Here is a 21582-nt window from a genome sequence, read left to right on the forward strand (position 1 = left end):
ACACTCAACAAACACTGCCATGTATTTGATATTGGTTTCGGTATAAACCTAACCAACCATAGCTTATTTAAAAACCATAGCTTTATGAACTTCAATTTATTCTTACAGATTTTGGTTCAGTTTCTATTCCGGTGGTTTGTATCGGTTCTGTCTAACTTGATTGAAAATGGTACAATATGCTGTAATCGTTATAAAGTGGCCTTAATGACCGTTGAGAATTGAGATTTAGACATGATCTAATTGTATTAACAGGCTAGACATGATCATCGCTTGTTCATGTATCTTTTTAATGAATGAAATTTCTTAAATGTTCTCGTAGTAATCCCAATAACCAAACATACTCGTATTAATATAAGCTTTGCGGTCATGTCGGCCATATTGTTCGAATTTAAATGAGTTTTTTTTTGGTATAATAAACGCTGAATACTTTTGATATAAAATAAGTAGAGTGGATCTGATCTTTTGAAGAATAATAATTTTAGATAATATATAATTTATGAGGAAGAAGACGACAAAAAACACTTTTAGAGGAAGAAGATATGGATGATCTCTCTCGATTCTCGAATCTTTCCCCTCGTTACTTATTTTTTTTTTGTCAACTTCCCTTCTTGCATTAAAAATCTATACATTCATTTTGACTGACTCTTTGAAGAAAATTTTTAAGAATTTTTGAGTTTGGGTTTCAACGAAGTAACTTCGTCAGGACTTGGTACTAAAAAACGATATTGTTGATCTCATTTTTTTTTTTTTTTATCCAAGCTGCTGCGTGGAATCATATCGTCTTTTGGTTTGCATTTGATGTACATAAAGAAAAACAAACAAACCAGGTAACAAATCGTTTTCAAAGAAAAAAAAGAAAAGGTTCTTTGCGTGATTTTAAAAGAGATCAAATTTTTTATATAATATTTGTAGATCTTGAGTCACATGGATGTACTACTGGACTTTTTGAAAAGGTTCTTCGTGCACTTTTTAGACATTCCTTCTTATAAAATAGTATGCATGGGACCTTTACCAATTAACTACTACCATCAATTATTCATCGATGGACTCCAATTAATTTCAAATTTGTTTCCATATTTTTGTGTAACCTAACAAAATCCAATCATTCATCGATATATCACTGTCCTTGTTTTGTGTTAAATAATGCTAATTTGCTCTGCTAATTGACTATTCTTCGATTTCGATATCTATTTTCTTGTTACCAAGTTTAATCTCGAATTGTCACATTAATTTTCATATTTTTGATCAGTCGGTGCGTCAATTTTTGTGAGCGGAGTATTAATTATATCGTTTGTCTTTGTCTTTGTCTTAAATCCAACAATGGGTTCGTGGACCATTTCCTGACATGTTTATTGCTTCTTTCAATCATGTCCGTCCAAATCCCGTAGATCTCAGTGTATATTAATACGTACAATCCCACTTTAGCTTTTATTTCTGTCTTCAAAGGAAAATAAGAAAAAGAAAAAATCGTATGAGAGCTTTTGTGGTCCAAATTGTGACTAATTTTTTTGAAAATACGTTTGTGTTTACGTTATATACACATTTACGATTTACATCTCCAATTGTTATATGCTTTCTTGAAATTTCGACCGGGATATTATATGCCTTGTCCAAGAAAAAAGAAAGAGAGACCTGAATCTTGGAACTAAGTTATTTGGGGGTGTCACTCATGGGCCAATATTGGGTCCATTTTGAAAAGCACATCACTATTTCAACCCAATTAATGAGAGTCCCATACTAACGCTGATGTTACTATTGTACCGAACCAGTTTTGAAGCCCATTAAAAGCCCAATACGAAAGTACGTTTGTAAATTTGGGAGCCCAAGAGGGGTAAATATGGAATAAAAAATACGCGATGTGGACAAAATAATTTACAGCTACTATCTCTCCTCCGTCTTGGCTTCGTGGTGGTCTCTCTGACATTATCGTCAGACAAATAATTTCTAAATATCTCTCCTCTCCTCTCGTTTGATTCCAAAAAAAAAAGCTCATCGACGAACGAACGATGGCGGAAAGTGGCGGTGGCGGTGGCTGTTGTCCGCCGATGGATCTGATGCGTTCAGAGACGATGCAACTTGTTCAGCTCATTGTTCCCATGGAATCTGCTCATCTCACCGTCTCTTACCTTGGAGATCTTGGCCTCGTCCAATTCAAAGACGTCCGTACTCATTCTCCTTCTCTCTATCTCTCGATGTTTTTGTTGACGAAATATGCTATTGGATTGTGCATTTTCTTATTTCCAATTGCAAATCCGCGTCTGATGAACAATTTTCCTCTGTTGGATTTGGATTTTGACGGGGTTTTCTGGTCTCGAATTTGGAACCCTAGGTTTAATTCAGGTTTTAAAAAGAGTTTACGCATCTATCTATCTATGTATAGCTGTTATTTGAATATCGCGATCAATTTTGACTTTGGCGTTTGGTTGAAATATAGATTTTCCTCACCACAGATCTTTTTGGTGAATAACTCTCTTCTTATAAACCTTTGTTTTTTAATGTTGATCTCAGCTTAATTCAGAGAAGAGCCCATTTCAACGTACTTACGCAGCACAGGTACATTCATGCTTGTGTATCTGTTGGAATTTGTGATACAATGTTTTTCGTATATATGATTACATTACGAGAAGGTACATCGTACACGGTTGTGATAATTTGGCTTTTGTTTTTTGATGGATTAAGATTAAAAGATGTGGAGAAATGGCACGGAAAATACGTTTCTTCAGGGATCAAATGTCAAAAGCAGGAGTTCCAGCCAAGGAAATGCAAGGGAAAGAAAATGACATTGACTTGGATGATGTTGAGGTAAAAATGGGGATCCATGCTTCTCATTTCCATGCCATGCTTTTCGTTTTCTCACGGATATACTTTTTTCTTCCTTCTGGCTTGTTAGGTAAAGCTTGGAGAGCTAGAAGCTGAACTTGTTGAAATCAATGCTAATAATGACAAGTTGCAGCGCTCCTATAATGAGCTTATGGAGTACAAGTTGGTTCTTCAGAAGGTATATTTATAGTTCATAGATTTGAAGATGTTATGTACGATTTTTGGTATCAGTGGTATGTTTTGGGTGATTTGATTTGCAATCAACTTTGAATTTGTTTTTTTTTTTTTTTTTACAATATGGAAAAGTTAAGATACTAAGTCTATCCCACGATAGGTAATGTTTGATTAAGAGAAATCATAAGAGTATGAGGATTTTTATGGTAGTTAGTAGGTTTTTAATTTTATGGTTAAATTGGTTGTGCATCTTGAGCTTATTTATCTGAATGTGATCTTTCAGGCTGGTGAGTTCTTTTCTTCTGCTCATAGAAGTGCCGCAGATCAACAGAGAGAGACAGAATCACAACAAGCGGGTGAAGATCTGCTGGAGTCTCCTTTGTTACAGGAAGTATGAAAAAGGCAACTGTTCTCATGCTTAAAGTTTTTGTAATTTCTTATTTAGTTACCAACAGTCACAATAGTTTCTTTTAAACAGGAGAAGTCCATTGATTCGACAAAGCAAGTAAAGCTTGGATTTCTTACCGGATTAGTGCCTCGTGAAAAGTCTATGGTCTTTGAGAGGATTCTGTTCCGTGCGACCAGGGGCAACATTTTTATCCGACAGACTGTCATTGAGGAGCCAGTCATTGATCCCAACTCTGGGGAGAAGGTCAGATGCTTCTGCTTTCCTCTTGAATTCTCTTAGACATAGGAGGCAAGCTCTTATACTGATAGGAGTCCAGTTACTTTCTTTCCTTCTCTAATTTCTGCTCTCATATATATATACATGCTAGATATTTAAAATATGAAACTGTCTATGCGGCTTTAATACTTTCCACCTGTTAGTGTTGCATCTATCTATATTTTGTCGATGTACAGAGCCAGGACTTTCTTGAACATGGAAGGCTGATCTGGTTAGAAAAGAAATATACTTTTCTGTGTATCCATTGGAGTTGACTTCGAACTTATAAATATTGCAGGCTGAGAAAAATGTTTTTGTTGTCTTCTATTCCGGGGAAAGAGCGAAAAGCAAAATTCTGAAAATATGTGAAGCTTTTGGGGCCAATCGTTATCCTTTCAGTGAGGACCTTGGAAGACAAGCTCAGATGATAACCGAGGTATGTATTATCATTCTTGTTCATGTTCTTAGTGGGAGGTGTAGTAAATATTTATTATTGTTTGTTGTCATAGACCCTTACTTCCCTGGATATTTTTTCTTTGTACACGGCTTTCTTTTGACATGAGTCATACTTACTAACAGGATTTTTGTATTCGTTTGCACTCAGATGTCCAATAAACGCTAATCCATGAGAATATAATGTTTTGACTTTTGATCATTGATGTTCTGAATTAGTTAGAAATCGTTTAGCATCCATGTCATGATGCATCTTAGGCTAGCAATTTTATGATGATACTGTAAGCTCAGAAACTGTTTGCCATGTTTAACTTCTTCACAATGTTTCAGGTTTCTGGTCGATTATCCGAGCTTAAAACCACGATAGATGCTGGGTTAGGTCAGCGTAACATTCTTTTGCAGACCATTGGAGATAAGTTTGAACTATGGAACCTCAAGGTATTATCCTATGTGGATCAATGTTGGGGAGTGTTGACCTATTATTTCCACTCCATACAAGATGACGTCAACTATTTATTTACCCTTTGCAGGTACGCAAAGAGAAAGCTATCTATCATACATTGAACATGCTTAGTCTTGATGTGACGAAGAAGTGCCTCGTGGCCGAGGGCTGGAGTCCTGTCTTTGCATCAAGAGAAGTGAGTTGTTCATTTTGTTGCACTGTCAATTGCAATATTGAATAACACATTCCTTGACTGTGAGTTTATTGTTTTTTTATCGTTTACTTAGTATAATGGGGTTTTGTTGTGCAGATTCAAGATGCATTACAGCGTGCCGCCGTTGACTCCAATTCTCAAGTTGGATCAATTTTCCAGGTCCTAAGAACCAAAGAGTCGCCACCAACTTATTTTCGCACAAACAAATTTACTTCTGCAATCCAGGAAATTGTTGATGCGTATGGGTAAGTGTCTTTCTGGAGCTTTTGACGCAGTTTAAGAAACGGGAAATTGAAGATAGCCTTTGAATTATAAGAAAATGTGTTGTAGACTGCGTTTTACTCTTGTCACAGTTTCCTATGAACTCTACTCTGCAGTGTGGCCAAGTATCAGGAAGCCAATCCAGGTGTATTCACCATTGTTACCTTCCCCTTCCTTTTCGCTGTTATGTTTGGTGATTGGGGGCATGGAATATGCATTCTGCTTGCAACTATGTACTTGATATTGAAAGAAAAGAAACTTGCCAGCCAGGTAATAATACTCCAACTGATGTCACTTACGAGTGTTAACACGCGAGATTGAAATCTGTCTCATCAGCAGAACTTGCTTATAATTTAGCTGTTTGTTTTACTATAGAGTTGCATGCAAATATGAAAGAATGGGAAATTCACTTGACGTTTCTAAAGATCAGATTAGTCTGTTGCATTTTGATGTTTTGTGCTTACAAGTTCTAGATGCTAACCTCTTCAATCGTTGCTTCCTGACAACAGAAACTTGGGGATATTATGGAAATGGCTTTTGGTGGGCGTTATGTCATTTTGATGATGTCACTCTTCTCAATATACACTGGATTAATCTACAACGAGTTCTTCTCTATACCATTCCCATTGTTTGCTCCTTCAGCGTATGATTGCCGGGATGTCTCTTGCAGGTATTCAGGCTACTTCTAATAATTCAGGTTTTTAAATGAAAAAGCATATTAGTAGAACAATTGTAGGAATATCTTTACGGTTCTGATTTTTTTTTATTTTTTTTTTCCGTTTTCTTCTCTTTGTTCAGCGAAGCTACAACAATTGGTTTGATAAAGGTCAGAGACACTTATCCATTTGGTCTAGATCCTGTGTGGCATGGATCCCGCAGTGAGCTGCCATTCCTGAACTCGCTGAAGATGAAAATGTCAATCCTTCTCGGAGTTTCTCAAATGAACCTCGGAATCATAATGAGCTACTTTAATGCTAGATTCTTCAAATCAAGTGTAAATATATGGTGGGTTCAGTTGATATTTTCTGACCATAGCGTGCTCTCTCTCTCTCCAGTTCCTTAAACAGTAAAAATCAGTCATCATCTCAGCATCTAATTTTGCGGGCTTGCAGGTTCCAGTTCATTCCCCAAATGATATTCTTGAACAGCTTGTTTGGCTATCTCTCAGTCCTCATCATCATAAAGTGGTGCACTGGTTCTCAAGCAGATTTGTATCATGTAATGATATATATGTTCCTGAGCCCAATGGACGAGTTAGGAGAGAATCAACTGTTCCCTCACCAGAAAACATTACAGGTTAGTATCTCTACGTAGCCGTTGCTCTTACGACGAGATCTAGAAAAGCATGCCATATGCTTTGGTTCACTCATCCCTTTCCTTGCCATTTTCAGCTTGTGCTTCTCTTTCTGGCTCTTGTTTCTGTTCCGTGTATGTTGCTTCCAAAGCCGTTCATCTTGAAGAAACAACATGAAGCTGTGAGATTCTTTCCTTTTCCCTTTTTTGAGTTTCTTTATAAGGTCGTGTTTATTTCTTCTTTGCTGATCGTCCTTAAGGGTTTGCTTCTCCAGAGGCATCAAGGCCAGGCGTACGCACCTCTTGACGAGACAGATGAGAGTCTTCATGTAGAGACAAACGGAGGAGGATCCCATGGGCATGAGGAGTTTGAATTCAGCGAGATATTTGTGCATCAGCTGATTCACACCATAGAGTTTGTGCTTGGAGCTGTTTCCAACACCGCTTCTTACCTGCGTCTATGGGCTCTCAGGTATGAGTAGTAGAAGCTATACATGAATTACATAACCTATACTCGTGGCTTAATATCCATTCTTTTGTTTCAGTCTTGCCCACTCGGAGCTGTCATCAGTCTTCTATGAGAAGGTCCTCCTTCTCGCTTGGGGGTATGCATTCATTGATCCATCTCTCTCTCTCTCTTTTTTCCCCCTAAATCTATCTCCATCTTTGGTCTAACATGTCTAATCTTTTCGTGTCTCGTTGGCACTAACAACGAAACAGTTACAACAATCCGTTGATCCTGATCGTTGGGGTCTTGGTGTTCATATTCGCAACCGTGGGAGTTTTGCTGGTGATGGAGACACTAAGCGCGTTCCTTCACGCGCTGCGTCTTCACTGGGTTGAGTTTCAGAACAAATTCTACGAAGGAGATGGTTACAAGTTCGCTCCTTTCACTTTCATTTTCACGGCAAACGAAGACGAGTGATGTGATTCATTCCTCTCATCCTCTGCATTTTGCATATATAAGGTACAAAAAACATGTTTGATTTCTTTCTATTAAAATCCAATATATTTTTTCCCCTTCTCTCCGTATAAGGGTCAATTAAATTTATTTATTTGCCTGTGGAGATAAATTTTTACCATAAAAAATGAGGGGATACTTGGATCTGTACGAGGCATAAAAACGATTTGTTGTTGTTGTTTGTTTGGAATTAAATAATACGCTGTGGATATGAATAAAGTCAGGAATTGGACCTTCCCAACATGTATATGTTTTTTCAGGCCGTGGGACTATATAATGGCCCAGTAATGATCTTTTATTATCCCATTATTACATTGCTGTTTGTTTAAAACTAAATGCACTCTGTCGTTTAAGCAGCACATGCACGCCGTTTTATTATTTACAAAAATATATCAAATATATTTTATTGAGTTATTCCACGTAAGCTATTATCAAGGGTCCGAGTTTGAGCCCATATAAAGTGATAATAGTTTAAAAAGGCTCATTTTAACGGCCCAGTGTCGATTAAACATATATTAGGCCTAAGTAAATTGTTACTTAATAGAAACGCTCATTTAACGGCCCTGAATCGATTAAACTTCATATATTAGGCCCAGAGAAACTGATATTTGTTAGAAAGGTTCATTTAACGGCCCAGTCTCGATTAAACTTTTATATACTAGCCCCAGATCAACTGATACTTTTTAAAAAGGCTCATTTAACGGACCAGTCCATTATATTGAGCCCAGGTAAACTGATTAAAACGGCTCATTTAACGGCCCAGACTTGATTAAACTTTCATATATTAGGCCCAGATGAACTGATACTTGATAAAAAGGCTCATTAAACGGCCCAGACTCAATTTAACTTTCATATATTGGGCCATAAACTGATACTTGTTAAAGTGGGCTCATTGCTAATGAGCATTGTACGGTTTTGCTCAATAGAACGCATTTTATTTACAAGCAAGAAGCAGAGATAAATAGAGAGAGTCAGCAGCGCAAAGAGAGCTCGCTCATACAAATCACCAAAGTAATTAAAACTTATTGACGAGATGCTTAATGGGCGGTGGTTGAGACGGTGGCTGCAACAGTGGAGACCATACTGTCAACACCACAAATGTTACGGCCTTTGCAGATTTTGTAGAAACCATTTTCACCCCAAGTCTCTCCCCACGAGTTCTTGATGATCCAGTAAGGCTTCTCCTTGAACCTAGCCGGAGCGTAACCTGCCGCTCCATAGCCAACCAATAAGACACCGTGGTTGAGCCTCCTGGTGCATATGTAAGGGCATGAGACTCCTCCAATGTAAGTCTGCATATAGCCAGCGTTGATGGCTACAGCAAGAGGTCCGTTCTTGACAAGGTTTGCAGCAATCTGTTCTTCATCAATGGAGATAACACTGAAGTTGGAGACAGAGGCAACGATCTTGGACTTGTCTAGCTTGCAGGTCTTGCCGTCCTTTCCGGTGTAAGGATAGTCTTCTTCTTTCATGAGCCCTCCGGTTTTGAGGGTGTATTCAAAAGCGCTGTTCATTAGCCCACCATTGCAACCAGAGTCGCAGGAATCTGCCTCCTCGGGATCACACTGCATAAGGAGATGATAGCAACAATTATCAGATTAGTTTCACAGAGATCATGTTAACCATTATGGTCATATTATGAATCTTCCCTAGGCACTGACGAGAAACAAGATCATTAAAAGTAAGCAACCTGAACTAAGTAGTGAGTTTTATCATCTCAACATATCCGGAGAGAACTGTGAATATCTAGGATAACATATTGATTGATAAGTGATCAAACATCAACACAGTCATGTTCAGTGTCCTTCAAACTCATCCCAAGACTCAAGAGAAAGAAAAGACAAACCTCGTGATCACAGTCGACGAGCTGTTGTTCGCTGAGGCTGACGAGTTTGCCGGTAGCGAGGAAGTTAGCACCTTCCAAAGCTCCAGTGGCGCTGAAACTCCAGCAAGAGCCGCAAGATCCCTAATTTGTACACCAGGATTAGACCAAATCAGCACAAAGAAACGAATTGAAGTTTGATCCAGAGTCAACGAATTCGATAAGACATCAATTTGCGACATCATCGAGTAAAATACCTGATTTTTGACGGGAGTAACGGCGCCATGATCTCTCCAATCAAAATCCTCAGGGAGATTTTCGGTAGGGAGAATCGGAGCCTTGTTGGCATCTTTAGGAAGCTTAAAGCCACTTCTAACCCCCAAGTGCTTCTTACGGAACTCAGACCGAGTCAGATCTGAGAACTGCGTAACACCATGAGTCGCCGACGGATCCAACTTCTGGTGACGCCTCGCTCGCCTGAGATTCGCTTTGAAAACCGAGAATCTATAGTCATGCTCCTCGTTGGAAGCGTAGACCTTCCCGAACTTCCGCTTGAAGAGAGAAAAGTGATCCTCTGAGGTCAAAACCTGAGGCTCGGCTCCACCAACCACCTGACGGATCACGAGATCATCGCCGTCGTTGACATCAGACGACGAAACCGAGACGATAAAGAAAGACAAAACGAAAACGGAGAAATAAAGCTTAAGACGATCCATTTGATTTGCAATTAGATTGAAGGAAGCAGAGAAGGATTAATATAGATAGAACCCTCAGTAGATTATCACACGCAACGTGAATGTATAGGTGTATGTATAGGTCTCTGCTACACGTCTTTTTCCCTTTGGAGATTAGCTTTCGGTTTCTTTTAAGATAATTTTAAAAGATATTGTTGTCATCATTATTATAGTCGGAGAAAAAATCGGAAGATATTTATGGTATTTATTATTATTTTAAGATGCCTTATCCAAGGGGAAAGGAGAGAGTTAACCAATGATGTAGAACCACGTGTTAATCATTGAATGGGTATGGAGTAATGGAATGGGATAGGTTCAACTTGTTGTTAGCAGTGCCGTGTTGTCTTGGATAATATTAATTCTCTCTTTTCTAAAAACTTTAAAAAATAGTTCTATCTTCCTCTTTTTCTGAGACAAATGTAGAAGCTCATGATCGGTAGTTGCCATGTTTCTCTTCTCTGATTCATTTATTTATGTTCCCAGTGTACTAAAAATAATTTGTAATGTAATTTTATTGATTTTTAGTGTACCTCCTGGTTTTTGGCTGTACTTTGAACCAAATTATGAAGACACGATGATCAAATATGTCTCTTTGAATATGCGTTTTAGAATTAATAAAGAATGAAAAACTAATAAAGAATGAAGGGTTTCTAGAGTTCACAATGAAAACAAACAAATAAGGAACCAACACTCTCTTTGTTTGTTTGTTTGTTTTGTTTTCTTATTATAAACAAACCATTTTACCCAAATTTTATATGTGACAACTAAAGGAGATGAGAAACCACCATACGCTATACATATAAATTATACAACAATCAAGCCAACAAACCTAAACCCTCATTTTTTAAGAAAGAAAAAACTAGAGAGGGAAAGAAAACAAAACCACCTTTGTAGATTACACGATTGATACTCAGACTCACCAACCAGATATCTATAGCCTTTACAAGTTTATGTTAACCTGGTCGCTTAGTGTGTTTGTTCTTCGATTTAGTTACCTCCAGGCTGCGCTTTCCATTCACCTGTTAGTTAGGACAAAACATTTCACAAGGTTGTCTTTGACCTTAATGACACATATACTTTGGGTTTATGTGTTTATTCTGCCTTAAGTTGGTATATTTTATCAGTCCAAGAGCTTACAATTGTTGGCAAGGCTAGCTTTATATGTGGAACGAACGGTCAACTTAAATACCTTAAATTTATTCAAGCCTATTTGCAACGGGTTTGACCATCCCTCAAAAACTAAAGATATTTTCTGAAATGAGAAATAGAGAAATACCTTAGCATCTCTGTTATTGGAAGTTGAATTAGAGTTGTGCAAATTCTGCTGTTGTGGGGAACACTCTTCGCAGTAGAAGTTATCTGGCTTTTTAGCTTCCTCTATTGTTGTTCCTATACAAGAAGGATGAAACCTGAGCCAATGTTAGTTTGCTGTAACATCAAAGGCAACTGACAAAGACATTCGAAACAAAAAACCTTAATCCTCTCTTTACAAAAAAAAAAGTAAAAAGATTAAGCTTAACACTTAACAGTTCCAACTTCCAAGATCAAACGATCACTATTTGTTTCAGTATGACTTCATTTACGTTACTTGTGTCATATAGCAAGCTAACATGGGTGAAAGACCCAAGGCACAAACTAAGAAGCTGCAGAAAAACCCAAACCTTAACAGCGACTCAATCAGTAACGTGTAAGAAAATTTGAAAATCCGCAACATATACATTAGAATGTTAATCACAGATATTACAAACGTTCAGACTAGAGTATCAGCTTATGTTCCTATTCATCTGCAGTTTCCACAATATCAGATAAGACAAAACATGAACATGAGTAAGGAAGAGCATCACCGAAGTAAAGCATGACAAAAGCATTCATCTCAAGCAACCTCAATAGCATATCAACTAGGACCTCATGGATACACGAAAAACATACGAGCAATTCCAGATTGTGACTCAAGAAGATTAAAACAGAGTTTCAAATAAGTGAACACTTACCACTCAGAACACTCCTCGCATTGCACCATCAAGTCATCTGGGTTATACGGCATCTCACACTTGCAGAACCTGCAAACAGAAAAAATCAATTTAAACTCAATTGATTACTTCTCTTTGCAAAAACAACTTCATGAAACCAATTTAGATGACAAATCAATGAATTATTAACAATCAATGCCTACACTAAAGCAACACAATCTAATTTCCAAAAAAGCCTCAATTCAACCGATAATAGTTCCATCATTCAATCAGTATTTTCTTCTCGAATAAAGTAACAGAGAGTCGTAGGAACACATACACGGTGACTCTGTCAGGATCAAACGCGCCGGTAGTGGAATTGTACTCGAAACGACAGAAGAAGTCGTCGTTTCCAACAGAGTCAAGTTTGGTGTAGCTACTGAAACTGTGAACCTTACACTTTCCTTCAATCGTATCGGCGCTTTGAAAATCGAAGTGGTCAGAGAGAAAAACCTCCTTGGCTCCATGGAATTGTCTCCTCCCTCCGATAGATTCCTCAGGGCGATAATACCACCTCACACGAACTTTCGCGTGCGATCCACGCGCGTCCGTCTCGATCGCCTCTACCCTCGCTACGTACGACGGTTTTCCAGGCTCCGACGACCGCATCAACACAGCATCTCCCTCTTTTTAACCACAAAACAACATCGAACGATTCACTTTCAATATCCACGAATTTCAAATTGAGGATGAACAAGTCAGACGTACCTTGAATACTCTTGTTGATGTGTTTGAGTTTATAGGACTTGAGCTGCTTCCTTGGAGCTTTTTGCTTGGGCATCTGAAACTGAAAGGTGAGTAATGGACGATGATGAAGCTCAAGGTTTTTGCGAACAGTTTTTCTCAATGAATACAGTCAAGAATCATCAATCGCATGTCTCGCGGAGTACGGTAAGAACAAGTCATGAGGATCTCAGGAGCGTATGATTGGGTGTACAATGGCAGGATCGTGAATATAGAGGAAAGAAAGGGAGAAAATGGGTAAATAGAATGTCAGATAGCCAATTGACCACGTCAGCTTTTAAGTGGAAGCGCGTGTGTGATACGCGCCTCTAGGCCGCTCCCTTTTGTCGTGAATCATGTAAAATTAGCCACGTAAGCAATTACTCATTATGACTTGTCCTGACTTTGTCTTTGTGTGTTGCATGTTTTCAGATAAATAGGAAATGCTAAGGAATATTTTAAGAACCTTTCAATTCTATATTTATTCACTTATTATTCAATTCTATGCGTACGTATGATTACATTCGAAAGGATTTCCAACATTTTTGTCCCAATAAGCAAATTGGAACAAACACATCCAAATCTACATAATTTGCGCAAGAAAAAAAGATAACCACAAAAAAAAGACATAAAAACAGTAAAGAAAATCAAAAATTGGATATGAATGACGCCCCCACACACTGAACTGAAGTTTGTGTTTTCAGTGTTGGGTTGAGAATAAAAACCAAAGGAGCTACTAAATAAATTGAGAAAGTGTAAGCTTCTTTTTTCCTAAGCAACACAAGGTGAGGAACAGTGGGTGCTACTAGAGACCCTTCGACAAGGGTAGTTTGAGAAATTCACATTGCTGTTAATAGCTGCAGAAAATGAAGATGAAGATGATTGCTTGTTCTTCTTCTTCCTCTTCTTGTAAGCCTCATCATCATCATCGTCATCAAAAGTTTGGGTTGGTTTCTTCAGATCCTCAAGGCATTTTACATCTGAGATACATATGAATGATCTCGCTTTTCCTGAATAGTACCTTGATAATCCTCTCCTATTTTACAACCATTCACAAAATCCAAAATTAGATAGTAATCCGGATTTCCATAACTTAAACAAACAATCATAATCAATGAAATCCTTTTTCAGGATTTTACTTTTTGGGAAGGTTGTTTCTTAGCTCTCCCATATCAAAAGCCAACCCACTTATGTTTTCCATGATAATAGATATAAGCGAGGTAACAAAAACAAAATAAAACAATAATTTGGGTCTCTTTGGCTTTTGTGGGAAAATTTAAGCTATTCATTTCTATATATACACATAAGAAGAGAAAAGGAAAGAGAACTCATTTGCTTAATTGAAGGGAATGGTTTCTATTTCTGGGTTTATGTTTTATTTTACTTTCATGGTTCTCTTACTTTTTGCAGAATCTGTGACTGACCCTAATCTTTTCTCACCTATACTTCCTCTCCTACAAACACTTGTGAAGAGTTTGATATCCAAACATTTACGATTGTGTATGTTTACATATACACAATATTGCAAGGTTTCTACAATGATTAGATGGAAAAATTAATGGCTTTCCCTGATTAGAACCAAACTAACCCATCTAAAGAAGGAAATGGTGTCTATGATTATTAACTAACAGAGGTCGTAAACCAAACACTAAAATTCCATTCAATGAATCAAAGCTTGAATCCAATATATAACAACACACAAACCATTGAGTTCCTTTTCCTTAATATTACTAATTCAGGTTCAAATGTGACAGCTTTAACTAGAGTTTACACTAGACAACAAAGTACGAGAATAGGTTACCCTTTTTTTCCAAAGACTATGGGAGAACGAACACATTATTCCCCAGTTAATGTTTAGGTACTTTCTTAGAGAAGAGATTCATTTGCAAAACCAGATGATAAAAATTTTTTTACTCTGAAACAGATCTTTTCTGGTCTACTCTGAAACAGATGCTCAGAGTCCAGACTGTAAAACCAACTTTCTTAGAATACAAAAAGAGAACTTTTTGTTTCCTGTGTGTACAAAATGATGTAAATTTCAAGTAAGATTCACACACACTTATGTTTCAATGTGAATTTGTATTTGTAAGCTAATATTAACAACTACAATGAAGGAGGATAAGTAAAGTAAATGCAGCAGAGCATTTAGAAGTACACATACATACATATACATATCCACCCACAAAATTACACTTCATACAAAAAATATATAAATTTTATAAAATACACCAAAATATAGAAATATCACACACATCTCCCCGACCACCACCAAAAAAACATACAAAGAAACAAATATATCACCTTAAAAAGTCAAGTTTTTTCTATTGCAATTACTGTTTATAACGACAAATTCGGTTTGGTGCATTCTTTATGTCCTTTTTTAATTATTTATCTGTTAGTTTGTTTTTATCTTCCGTTAAGGTTAGCAAACTGAGTAAACATGGCTGTTCCAGAGTGTTCATCCACGGCCGTGCCACTGTTCTCTTCCACCTTAGCAGGAACCGGAACAGTAGCCGCTTCGTTGGTGGTGACTGAGGGAGTGATCGGAGATGGATCAGACACAGGCACCGAGCCAGGTGTCACCACATCAGGCTTAGCGTTCTCGGTCTCTTCTGCTTTGCCCTGAGTGAATGCCTCTTGAAGCTGAAGAGCATACTCCAAGTTCCACAGAACATCTCCCATTGTTGGCCTATCGACACCGTAGTCTTCTAAACACTTCTCTGCAGCTTCAGCAAACTTCTTCATCGATTCAGGATTAATCGTTCCAGCCAAATGAGGATCAATGATCTTTTCAAGAAGTCCTTTTCGTTTCCATTGCATCGCCCATTCAGCTAAGTTAACCTGCTCTCTTGGTAGCTGAGGATTGATGGCTGGTCTTGCGCACAGAGCTTCTAGAAGAACGACACCAAAGGAATAAACATCGGATTTGTCGGTAAGTTGTTGTCTTCTAAAGTACTCCGGGTCTAAGTACCCGAAACTTCCTTTCACGGCCGTGCTGACATGGTTTTGTCCAAAAGCTACATCTTTAGAAAGACCAAAGTCAGCGACTTTTGCAACTAAAGCTTCATCGAGAAGAATGTTGGTGGATTTGACATCACGGTGGATAATCCCCTGAGCTGTTCCTGTGTGTAAGTAGTGAAGCCCACGTGCAGATCCGATACATATCTCGAGTCTTTGTTTCCAGGTTAGAGGAGCAAGGTTCTTTCCATACAAGTGGTCCCTGAATGGACCATTGGACATGAACTCATAGACTAAGATCATCTCAGAGTTCTCGTCACAGTAACCAATCAAGGAGACCAAGTGTCTGTGTCTGAGCTTAGAAAGCATCTGGATCTCTGTCTGAAACTCAGTGATTCCTTGTTCAGACTGTGGATTACCTCTTTTGACAGCGACTTTGGTTCCATCGTCGAGGGTTCCAATGTAGACGTTACCGAATCCTCCAACACCGATAATCTGGGATGCTTCAAAGTTCTTTGTGGCTTCTTGAAGCTCTGAAAGGGAGAAATAGCGGCCGAGACCAAGTGTTGAGTTGTAGAAGTTGGATTTCTGAGAACCACCTTTGCTTGTCATGAAAGTGCTATCACCAGCATGTATTGGTAGCAACCAAGAGGAGAAACTATTTCTCTTCTGCCAATCTTGTGGCCTCTTCTTCCACTTGTAAACCATGGCTCCCAGACCAATGAAAGCTCCAAACATCATCACAAACCCCGCGGTTGCTACCATACCATGCTTCCCCATGCCAGTGGTTCTACCATCCACTCCAAACTCTCCATCAAGGCTGTTCACGGAATTGCTCATCTTCAGAACCTCAACACCGTTCAAGATCGCGTTTTTGGTCCCTGTATCTTCTCCCATGGGACCAATCTGGACTTGGAGCTCAGGGCCCATAAGTGTTGCGTTCACAACGATGTCTTTGTAGTAAGGAGCAGCTAGATTCCCAGCGACAGTGGACAAATCCAGTCCAGAAATGGCAGTTTTCCCGTTAATGTACACATTAAAGTACAGGTCATTGAGAGACTTGCTAACGATATCACAGAAATGAAGCCGGATAAGGTAGTTAAACGATGGGTTGGAGGGGAAATTCCAGGAGACGTTAAAATTAGGGTCTATGGTGAGAGAATTAGCCATTTCTACAGCTGTTGCATAAACCGTCTGTGGAGCAATCAAAGGTGTAACTTCCGGTGGGTACTTGATTGCCGAAGGGGTTGTTTTAACGTCCTTTGCCAAGTTCTCATCTTTCAAGAATTCCTTATCGGGTATCCAGGTTCTTCCTAATGTATCATTCTGAGGCATGATCAAGGGACCGCCGACATTGACTCTATAAACAGACTGGTAAGCGTAGTCAGACAGACCCGAGAACCCAATGACAGGGAAAAGGGCAGTGCCAGAATCAGAGATCAGTTCGTCTGGAGCTGACACGACTTCGATAGCGTTGATGAACGCTGCAGAGCTTTTCATAGGTCTGAACCTGAGGGCGAATTGAGCATCTGTCATGTTGACGAGATACTCCTTCTGAACAGCAGCTTGACTATCATTGTTGTTGTTACTTATTTTGAAGTTATGAAGCAGCACATATTTCTCCGTTAAAACGGAAAAGGTTGCTTGTTGGAGATCGAACTTGTCATTAGGGAAGGCCAAGAAATGCAGGCGAACCCAATGCCAACCAGGTCGAGTCAAATGGAATTTGTAGGTGGCTTCCTCACGGAAGATCCTTGCAGTTAGGTAGATAGGAGATGCGACCTTGTCTGAAGGCGGGGCTGAGACCTGAATATCTTCCTTGGCTTCTATGTATTGGATTGTTTCTTGGTCACTCTTAAAGACTCTTCCATCAGGGGTTTTTGATGACGATTTGCTTCCACAATCAATGAGAATATCATCTGCCGGTTTAAAACCAGTAGCAGGTCCCACAGCAGCTGCAGCTACCGCAGATGCAGAAGGGCCTGAGAGGAAAAGGAGAATAGCCAGAAGGAGAGCCATGGAAGGCTTTGAAGAAAAATCAATGACGAGAACCGTGAATATGTTTGGTTTCTTTCTTATCTCCATCCCTCCTGGGTGGGAAGGAGAGAGAGAAGAGAGGGGGATGAGGAGGAACAAAGATAAGAAGGAATGAGGGAGTTTGTTGGATAGCTTGTGGTTGAAGAAAAGAGGGAGAAAAAAAGGTCATGAAAGAGAGAAAAGGTGAGTTGTTATATGTGTGGCCAGTTTTTGGAGTATGCTGTAATTTGGTGGAGGATATGAGCATTGATGATATTCAATGGTCTATATTTAGCAAATTGCTAATTCTGTTATCTTGACAATTTTAACACAAAGCCAAAAATAAAATAACTCTGGTTCCTATTTCAAGAAAAAAAAAAAAAACAAGCTCTAACCAGAATCATAACCTAACTATCAGTTTTTTATTTATCAAACAAGCAAGTATGAAGAAAGTGATCATAATTATGTCTTCAAGCAAGGGAGTGTGTAGAAACAATAAGTAGGCGAGAACATACCAGCGAATCTTTTCAATGCCACTCAAGTGACTCCAAAGCCTGCTGATGAATGTCTGAATCTCCTGCTGCAACTACATTAAAGCCTGTGACAAATGAAAAAGTACATAAAGACGTTTAATAGTTCGACATTCAGGGGTATAGTGATCTTTTGTTTTGACAAATGAATGAAACAATGGTTTTTTTTTTCAAATATTAAACATACTTGTCGCAACTGCACTGGATGAAGCTTCCCACAGAAATCGTTTACCAGTCCAATCGGTTATGGTACCTCCAGCGCCTTCTATTACAGGCACCAGAGCAAGGAAATCATATGGCTGACGAAGAATAACATTTGACTTCAATTAGTATGATTTGAACGGGTAGTACCAGTTGAAGATTCGTACATGATGCATTTACTTTTGACAAGAAATTATAGTGGTGCCATTCTGAAAGAGAAGTATTACCTTTAGACCGGATTCAATAACAAGATCGACAAATCCAGAAGCCAGGAGAGCGTAAGCATAACAATCACAGCCGTATAAGGGCACTTTCACCTGTTACAATACAATTTAACAAGCCAGAATGGAGTCACTAGTCACTAACATTGAAATGAAAAGAACAGAAAAGAAGGGATTCAAAGGAAGCCATAGAAAATCAACTGGATAAGAAGCTTAATTGAGATACTAATTATTGTGAGATGCGTTATTCTTCTAATTCTCATAAGGAAGTTTCATTTTCCTGTACTATGCTCCAACCGACAAACAATTCCAATTTAGCTAAATCCCATGTAAGAATATATATATTACACAAATAGATAAGAACCTTGTCTCTAACTCGAGAATATGCCTTTTCTGCCTCTTCACTGAAAAGATGTGGGCTAGTGGTGTATCTGGGCAATCAAAATGTGAGAAGAGAAAACAGTGAGATCTTAGAGTATGATAATGAACATGAGAATGCTATTTGCTTTCTTGAAACACGAAACTATAAAGGCATCACATGTCATTCTAGGCTATTTCCTTCAAAAGTATTGCTATTACGGGTCAATGGACGCAAACTTACAAATATGCTTGTGATAATTTGGGGCAAGATCGCGTTGAGATATCCTCCCCGTTTAGTTTAGTTCTTCTTCCATTCATTCCTATCCATCTCTCTTTTAGAATAGGCTGATCAATCAGTCCTAGAATCTGAAAGTGAAGACAAGGTCAGTTAGTAAGCCTAAAATGCAATTCTTCAGAATCAGAAAAGTAGTTAAAACACGTTCAATAAGAATTCCCGATCTGACATCAGAATGTGCTTATAATGCATACAACCACAAACATGGGAAGGTCGCAAACAACAAGAGAGTCTGATGTCTTACCGGTTTACCTTTGTAGAGCAGAGCAATCAGCGTACCAAACACGGGTTTCCCTGAGACAAAGCAATTGATAGCACAATCAAATCCTCAAACTCTTGAAAAAGACAAGAAAAATGCTAAATATTAGAATAAAGAATCCACCTGTAATAAAGCTCTTTGTTCCGTCGATTGGGTCCAAAACCCAAACATAGTCTGCAGATTCCTCTTTGCATCTCCAACCCTTCTCCTCACCATATCTACAGTTTCAGCTTTTAACATATGAATAAAGATGAACAGATGGACTGCTAGATGCTGTGAAGAAACAGAGCAGTTTTCATATCTAATAATCTACTGAAGCTCAAGGTTAGAGAGCAATCAATCTGTCTTTATATCATATATAGAAGAAGAACAACAGTCAAATTTTCAAGGGAAAAACTCACATAGCATGAGAAGGGAGATTCTGGAATATAATGGAAACCATTGCCTCTTCAGCCATTTGATCAGCGATTGTAACAGGGCCTGCAGATTATCCAAATCAGACACACAAACAAACGTTGGCTACCAAACCTACGATTCTTCTTAATTCGGTACCTAACAATCAAACTTCAATCACCAATTTCTATCATCAATTTACCCTTAAAAAAAACAACTAGAAAAACAATCGAGACTTACTCATATCATCTTTATCAACAATGTCGAATTTCTTCCGGAAATACTTTCTGATAACCTCGCCGGAAGCGTCAGCTAATGCATTTCCCACAGCGGCGAATCGATCCAGCTCAGTGTCGCTAAGTTCCGAAGGAGACTCGTTGCTTATGTTAGGCCGTTTTGAGTTTGAAGCCATAGTCAGGCAAAACCGACGGCGGGAGACGGGAACAGCAATTGCAGAAGAAGAAAGAAAGGATAAGCGGCTGTTACTATAAGAAGAAGAGATACGAAGAGAAGGATTTGCAGACCGCAACGCCGGAGACTGTGGCGGAATCAGATCGAAGGACTTAGAGAAGAAGTGCGACTGAGCTAACATTTTGCTATGAGTGGGAAGTTCACGGAACAGCCAGTCATCAACGACGGAAAAGGTTTGAATAGAGAGATCACGATTATGCAATCTCATCCGTTGGATCAACTTTACATCTCTCAAACTTGGTTCGGTTCGGTTCGGTTTGATATTGGACCGTATAATGTAATCAACTTTGAATTACCAACAACATTTTACACAATTTCTTTTTTTTTTTTTTTTTTTGTTCCCAAGAAATTAGAACATGATTGTGATTACACAAGTAATCATGACCATCCGTATGGAAGCTTTCAAAGATCATTATGGTGGCCAGAAAGTTTCTCCTTAATCTTCTTAAAGAAACCCTTCTTCTCGTGAACCGATCCTGATCCTGATCCTGTTACGGTCGCAGCTGATGGCTTGTCGACGCCTAGCTTCGATTTTGTTTCATCCGTTATATTAGTTTTCCTCCCTACTCCTTCGCCATTCTCCTCCGTCTACATTTTTATACGTACCATGGACAGTGAATCTTGATAATAATTTTTAAAATAATATACACGCATACATAAATAAAAATGAAATGGATGTAGAATTTCTACTCGCAAACTATTAGACAATTGCGTTCACATGCTTTTAGAACTTACTTACGAGTGATACAGATATTGAATCTCAATACAACTATGTAATAGATATTTAATCGTACCGAACTGGTGCCGAACCAGCGGAGATCATGGTCTTGAAGAGGGTCGTGGGACACGGAAATAGGTTGTGCGTGGTGAGGAGTATTGGTGGTGGTGACTGGGGCAGTGATTGGGTGTGGACCTGTGTAGCTGCTCTCCTTCAGGTGAGGAACGGTGGTTGCCACACCTGTCAAATGCATGGCGTTACCAAACTCGTCCATGAGCTGAGCTGGCTCCCCGTGTGCGTCCGTGAGATATATCGGATTTCCTCGTTCGTCTTTCAGATCCGCCATTCTCTTTTCCTAACACTATGCGTTTGCGTGAACATTATATGTACTAAACATTAATCATCATTCATGTGCATGGTCATGACACGTGCCGCAGTAACGAATCAAGATGCGTAGGGTATTGCCACTAAGCACATGCATGATCTTTAACGAACGACCGTAGTCGATAATGATTGCTTGAAATCGATTTCTCTGATTTCTATATAACCCGTGTTTCAATATTTGCTTAATATTGGTAGTAGAGAAATGA

General features: G+C 38.8%; 6 protein-coding genes and 1 non-coding gene across 10 annotated transcripts; 1 reads left to right on the plus strand and 6 right to left on the minus strand.

The window, feature by feature from the left end:
• Positions 1 to 1892: 1892 nt before the first annotated feature.
• VHA-A3 (vacuolar proton ATPase A3) lies at positions 1893 to 7698 on the plus strand. Its single transcript, NM_120068.5, has 18 exons — positions 1893 to 2159; positions 2509 to 2553; positions 2680 to 2802; positions 2891 to 2998; positions 3278 to 3385; positions 3473 to 3646; positions 3957 to 4094; positions 4442 to 4549; positions 4642 to 4749; positions 4864 to 5012; positions 5145 to 5298; positions 5538 to 5698; positions 5827 to 6033; positions 6141 to 6324; positions 6420 to 6503; positions 6597 to 6793; positions 6867 to 6926; positions 7042 to 7698. The coding sequence occupies exons 1-18, from the start codon at positions 2007 to 2009 to the stop codon at positions 7244 to 7246; spliced, it is 2466 nt and encodes an 821-aa protein (NP_568051.1). The 5' UTR covers positions 1893 to 2006; the 3' UTR covers positions 7247 to 7698.
• A 337-nt stretch (positions 7699 to 8035) lies between these two features.
• RD19 (Papain family cysteine protease) lies at positions 8036 to 10110 on the minus strand. The gene is made up of 3 exons (NM_120069.5): positions 9362 to 10110; positions 9129 to 9248; positions 8036 to 8847 (listed from the first exon to the last, which is right to left on the minus strand). The coding sequence occupies exons 1-3, from the start codon at positions 9818 to 9820 to the stop codon at positions 8320 to 8322; spliced, it is 1107 nt and encodes a 368-aa protein (NP_568052.1). The 5' UTR covers positions 9821 to 10110; the 3' UTR covers positions 8036 to 8319.
• Positions 10111 to 10122: 12 nt separating this feature from the next.
• SHL1 (PHD finger family protein / bromo-adjacent homology (BAH) domain-containing protein) lies at positions 10123 to 12818 on the minus strand. Of its 2 annotated transcripts, none has more exons than NM_001204030.2 (5): positions 12556 to 12818; positions 12128 to 12473; positions 11830 to 11898; positions 11115 to 11227; positions 10123 to 10857 (listed from the first exon to the last, which is right to left on the minus strand). In NM_001204030.2, the coding sequence occupies exons 1-4, from the start codon at positions 12626 to 12628 to the stop codon at positions 11206 to 11208; spliced, it is 510 nt and encodes a 169-aa protein (NP_001190959.1). In that variant the 5' UTR covers positions 12629 to 12818; the 3' UTR covers positions 10123 to 10857; positions 11115 to 11205. The 2 variants fall into 2 exon arrangements, with proteins under 2 accessions (NP_001190959.1, NP_568053.1); NM_120070.3 differs by having other exon boundaries at positions 11115 to 11247.
• A 236-nt stretch (positions 12819 to 13054) lies between these two features.
• AT4G09805 lies at positions 13055 to 14176 on the minus strand. Of its 2 annotated transcripts, none has more exons than NR_144103.1 (2): positions 13972 to 14176; positions 13055 to 13606 (listed from the first exon to the last, which is right to left on the minus strand). It is a non-coding gene; the product is annotated as an uncharacterized misc_RNA (transcript). The 2 variants fall into 2 exon arrangements; NR_144104.1 differs by lacking the exon at positions 13972 to 14176 and adding an exon at positions 13710 to 13836.
• A 310-nt stretch (positions 14177 to 14486) lies between these two features.
• Positions 14487 to 17732, minus strand: AT4G39110 (Malectin/receptor-like protein kinase family protein). The gene has a single exon (NM_120071.2). It carries the CDS (start codon positions 17611 to 17613, stop codon positions 14977 to 14979), a length of 2637 nt encoding a protein of 878 aa, NP_195622.1. The 5' UTR covers positions 17614 to 17732; the 3' UTR covers positions 14487 to 14976.
• Positions 17733 to 17790: 58 nt separating this feature from the next.
• IMPL2 (inositol monophosphatase family protein) lies at positions 17791 to 20482 on the minus strand (the record flags this gene model as incomplete). Of its 2 annotated transcripts, none has more annotated exons than NM_120072.5 (9): positions 17791 to 18142; positions 18262 to 18373; positions 18503 to 18592; positions 18861 to 18927; positions 19098 to 19222; positions 19396 to 19445; positions 19534 to 19628; positions 19812 to 19890; positions 20044 to 20482. In NM_120072.5, the coding sequence occupies 9 exons, from the start codon at positions 20480 to 20482 to the stop codon at positions 18072 to 18074; spliced, it is 1128 nt and encodes a 375-aa protein (NP_195623.3). The 2 variants fall into 2 exon arrangements, with proteins under 2 accessions (NP_195623.3, NP_001320164.1); NM_001342523.1 differs by having other exon boundaries at positions 18072 to 18142; positions 20044 to 20395.
• Positions 20483 to 20611: 129 nt separating this feature from the next.
• Positions 20612 to 21348, minus strand: AT4G39130 (Dehydrin family protein). Its single transcript, NM_120073.2, has 2 exons — positions 21069 to 21348; positions 20612 to 20862 (listed from the first exon to the last, which is right to left on the minus strand). The coding sequence occupies exons 1-2, from the start codon at positions 21336 to 21338 to the stop codon at positions 20677 to 20679; spliced, it is 456 nt and encodes a 151-aa protein (NP_195624.1). The 5' UTR covers positions 21339 to 21348; the 3' UTR covers positions 20612 to 20676.
• Between the last annotated feature and the right edge of the window lie 234 nt (positions 21349 to 21582).

Source organism: Arabidopsis thaliana, chromosome 4, assembly GCF_000001735.4.
Source record: "Arabidopsis thaliana chromosome 4, partial sequence".
Classification (NCBI taxonomy): Eukaryota; Viridiplantae; Streptophyta; class Magnoliopsida; order Brassicales; family Brassicaceae; genus Arabidopsis; species Arabidopsis thaliana.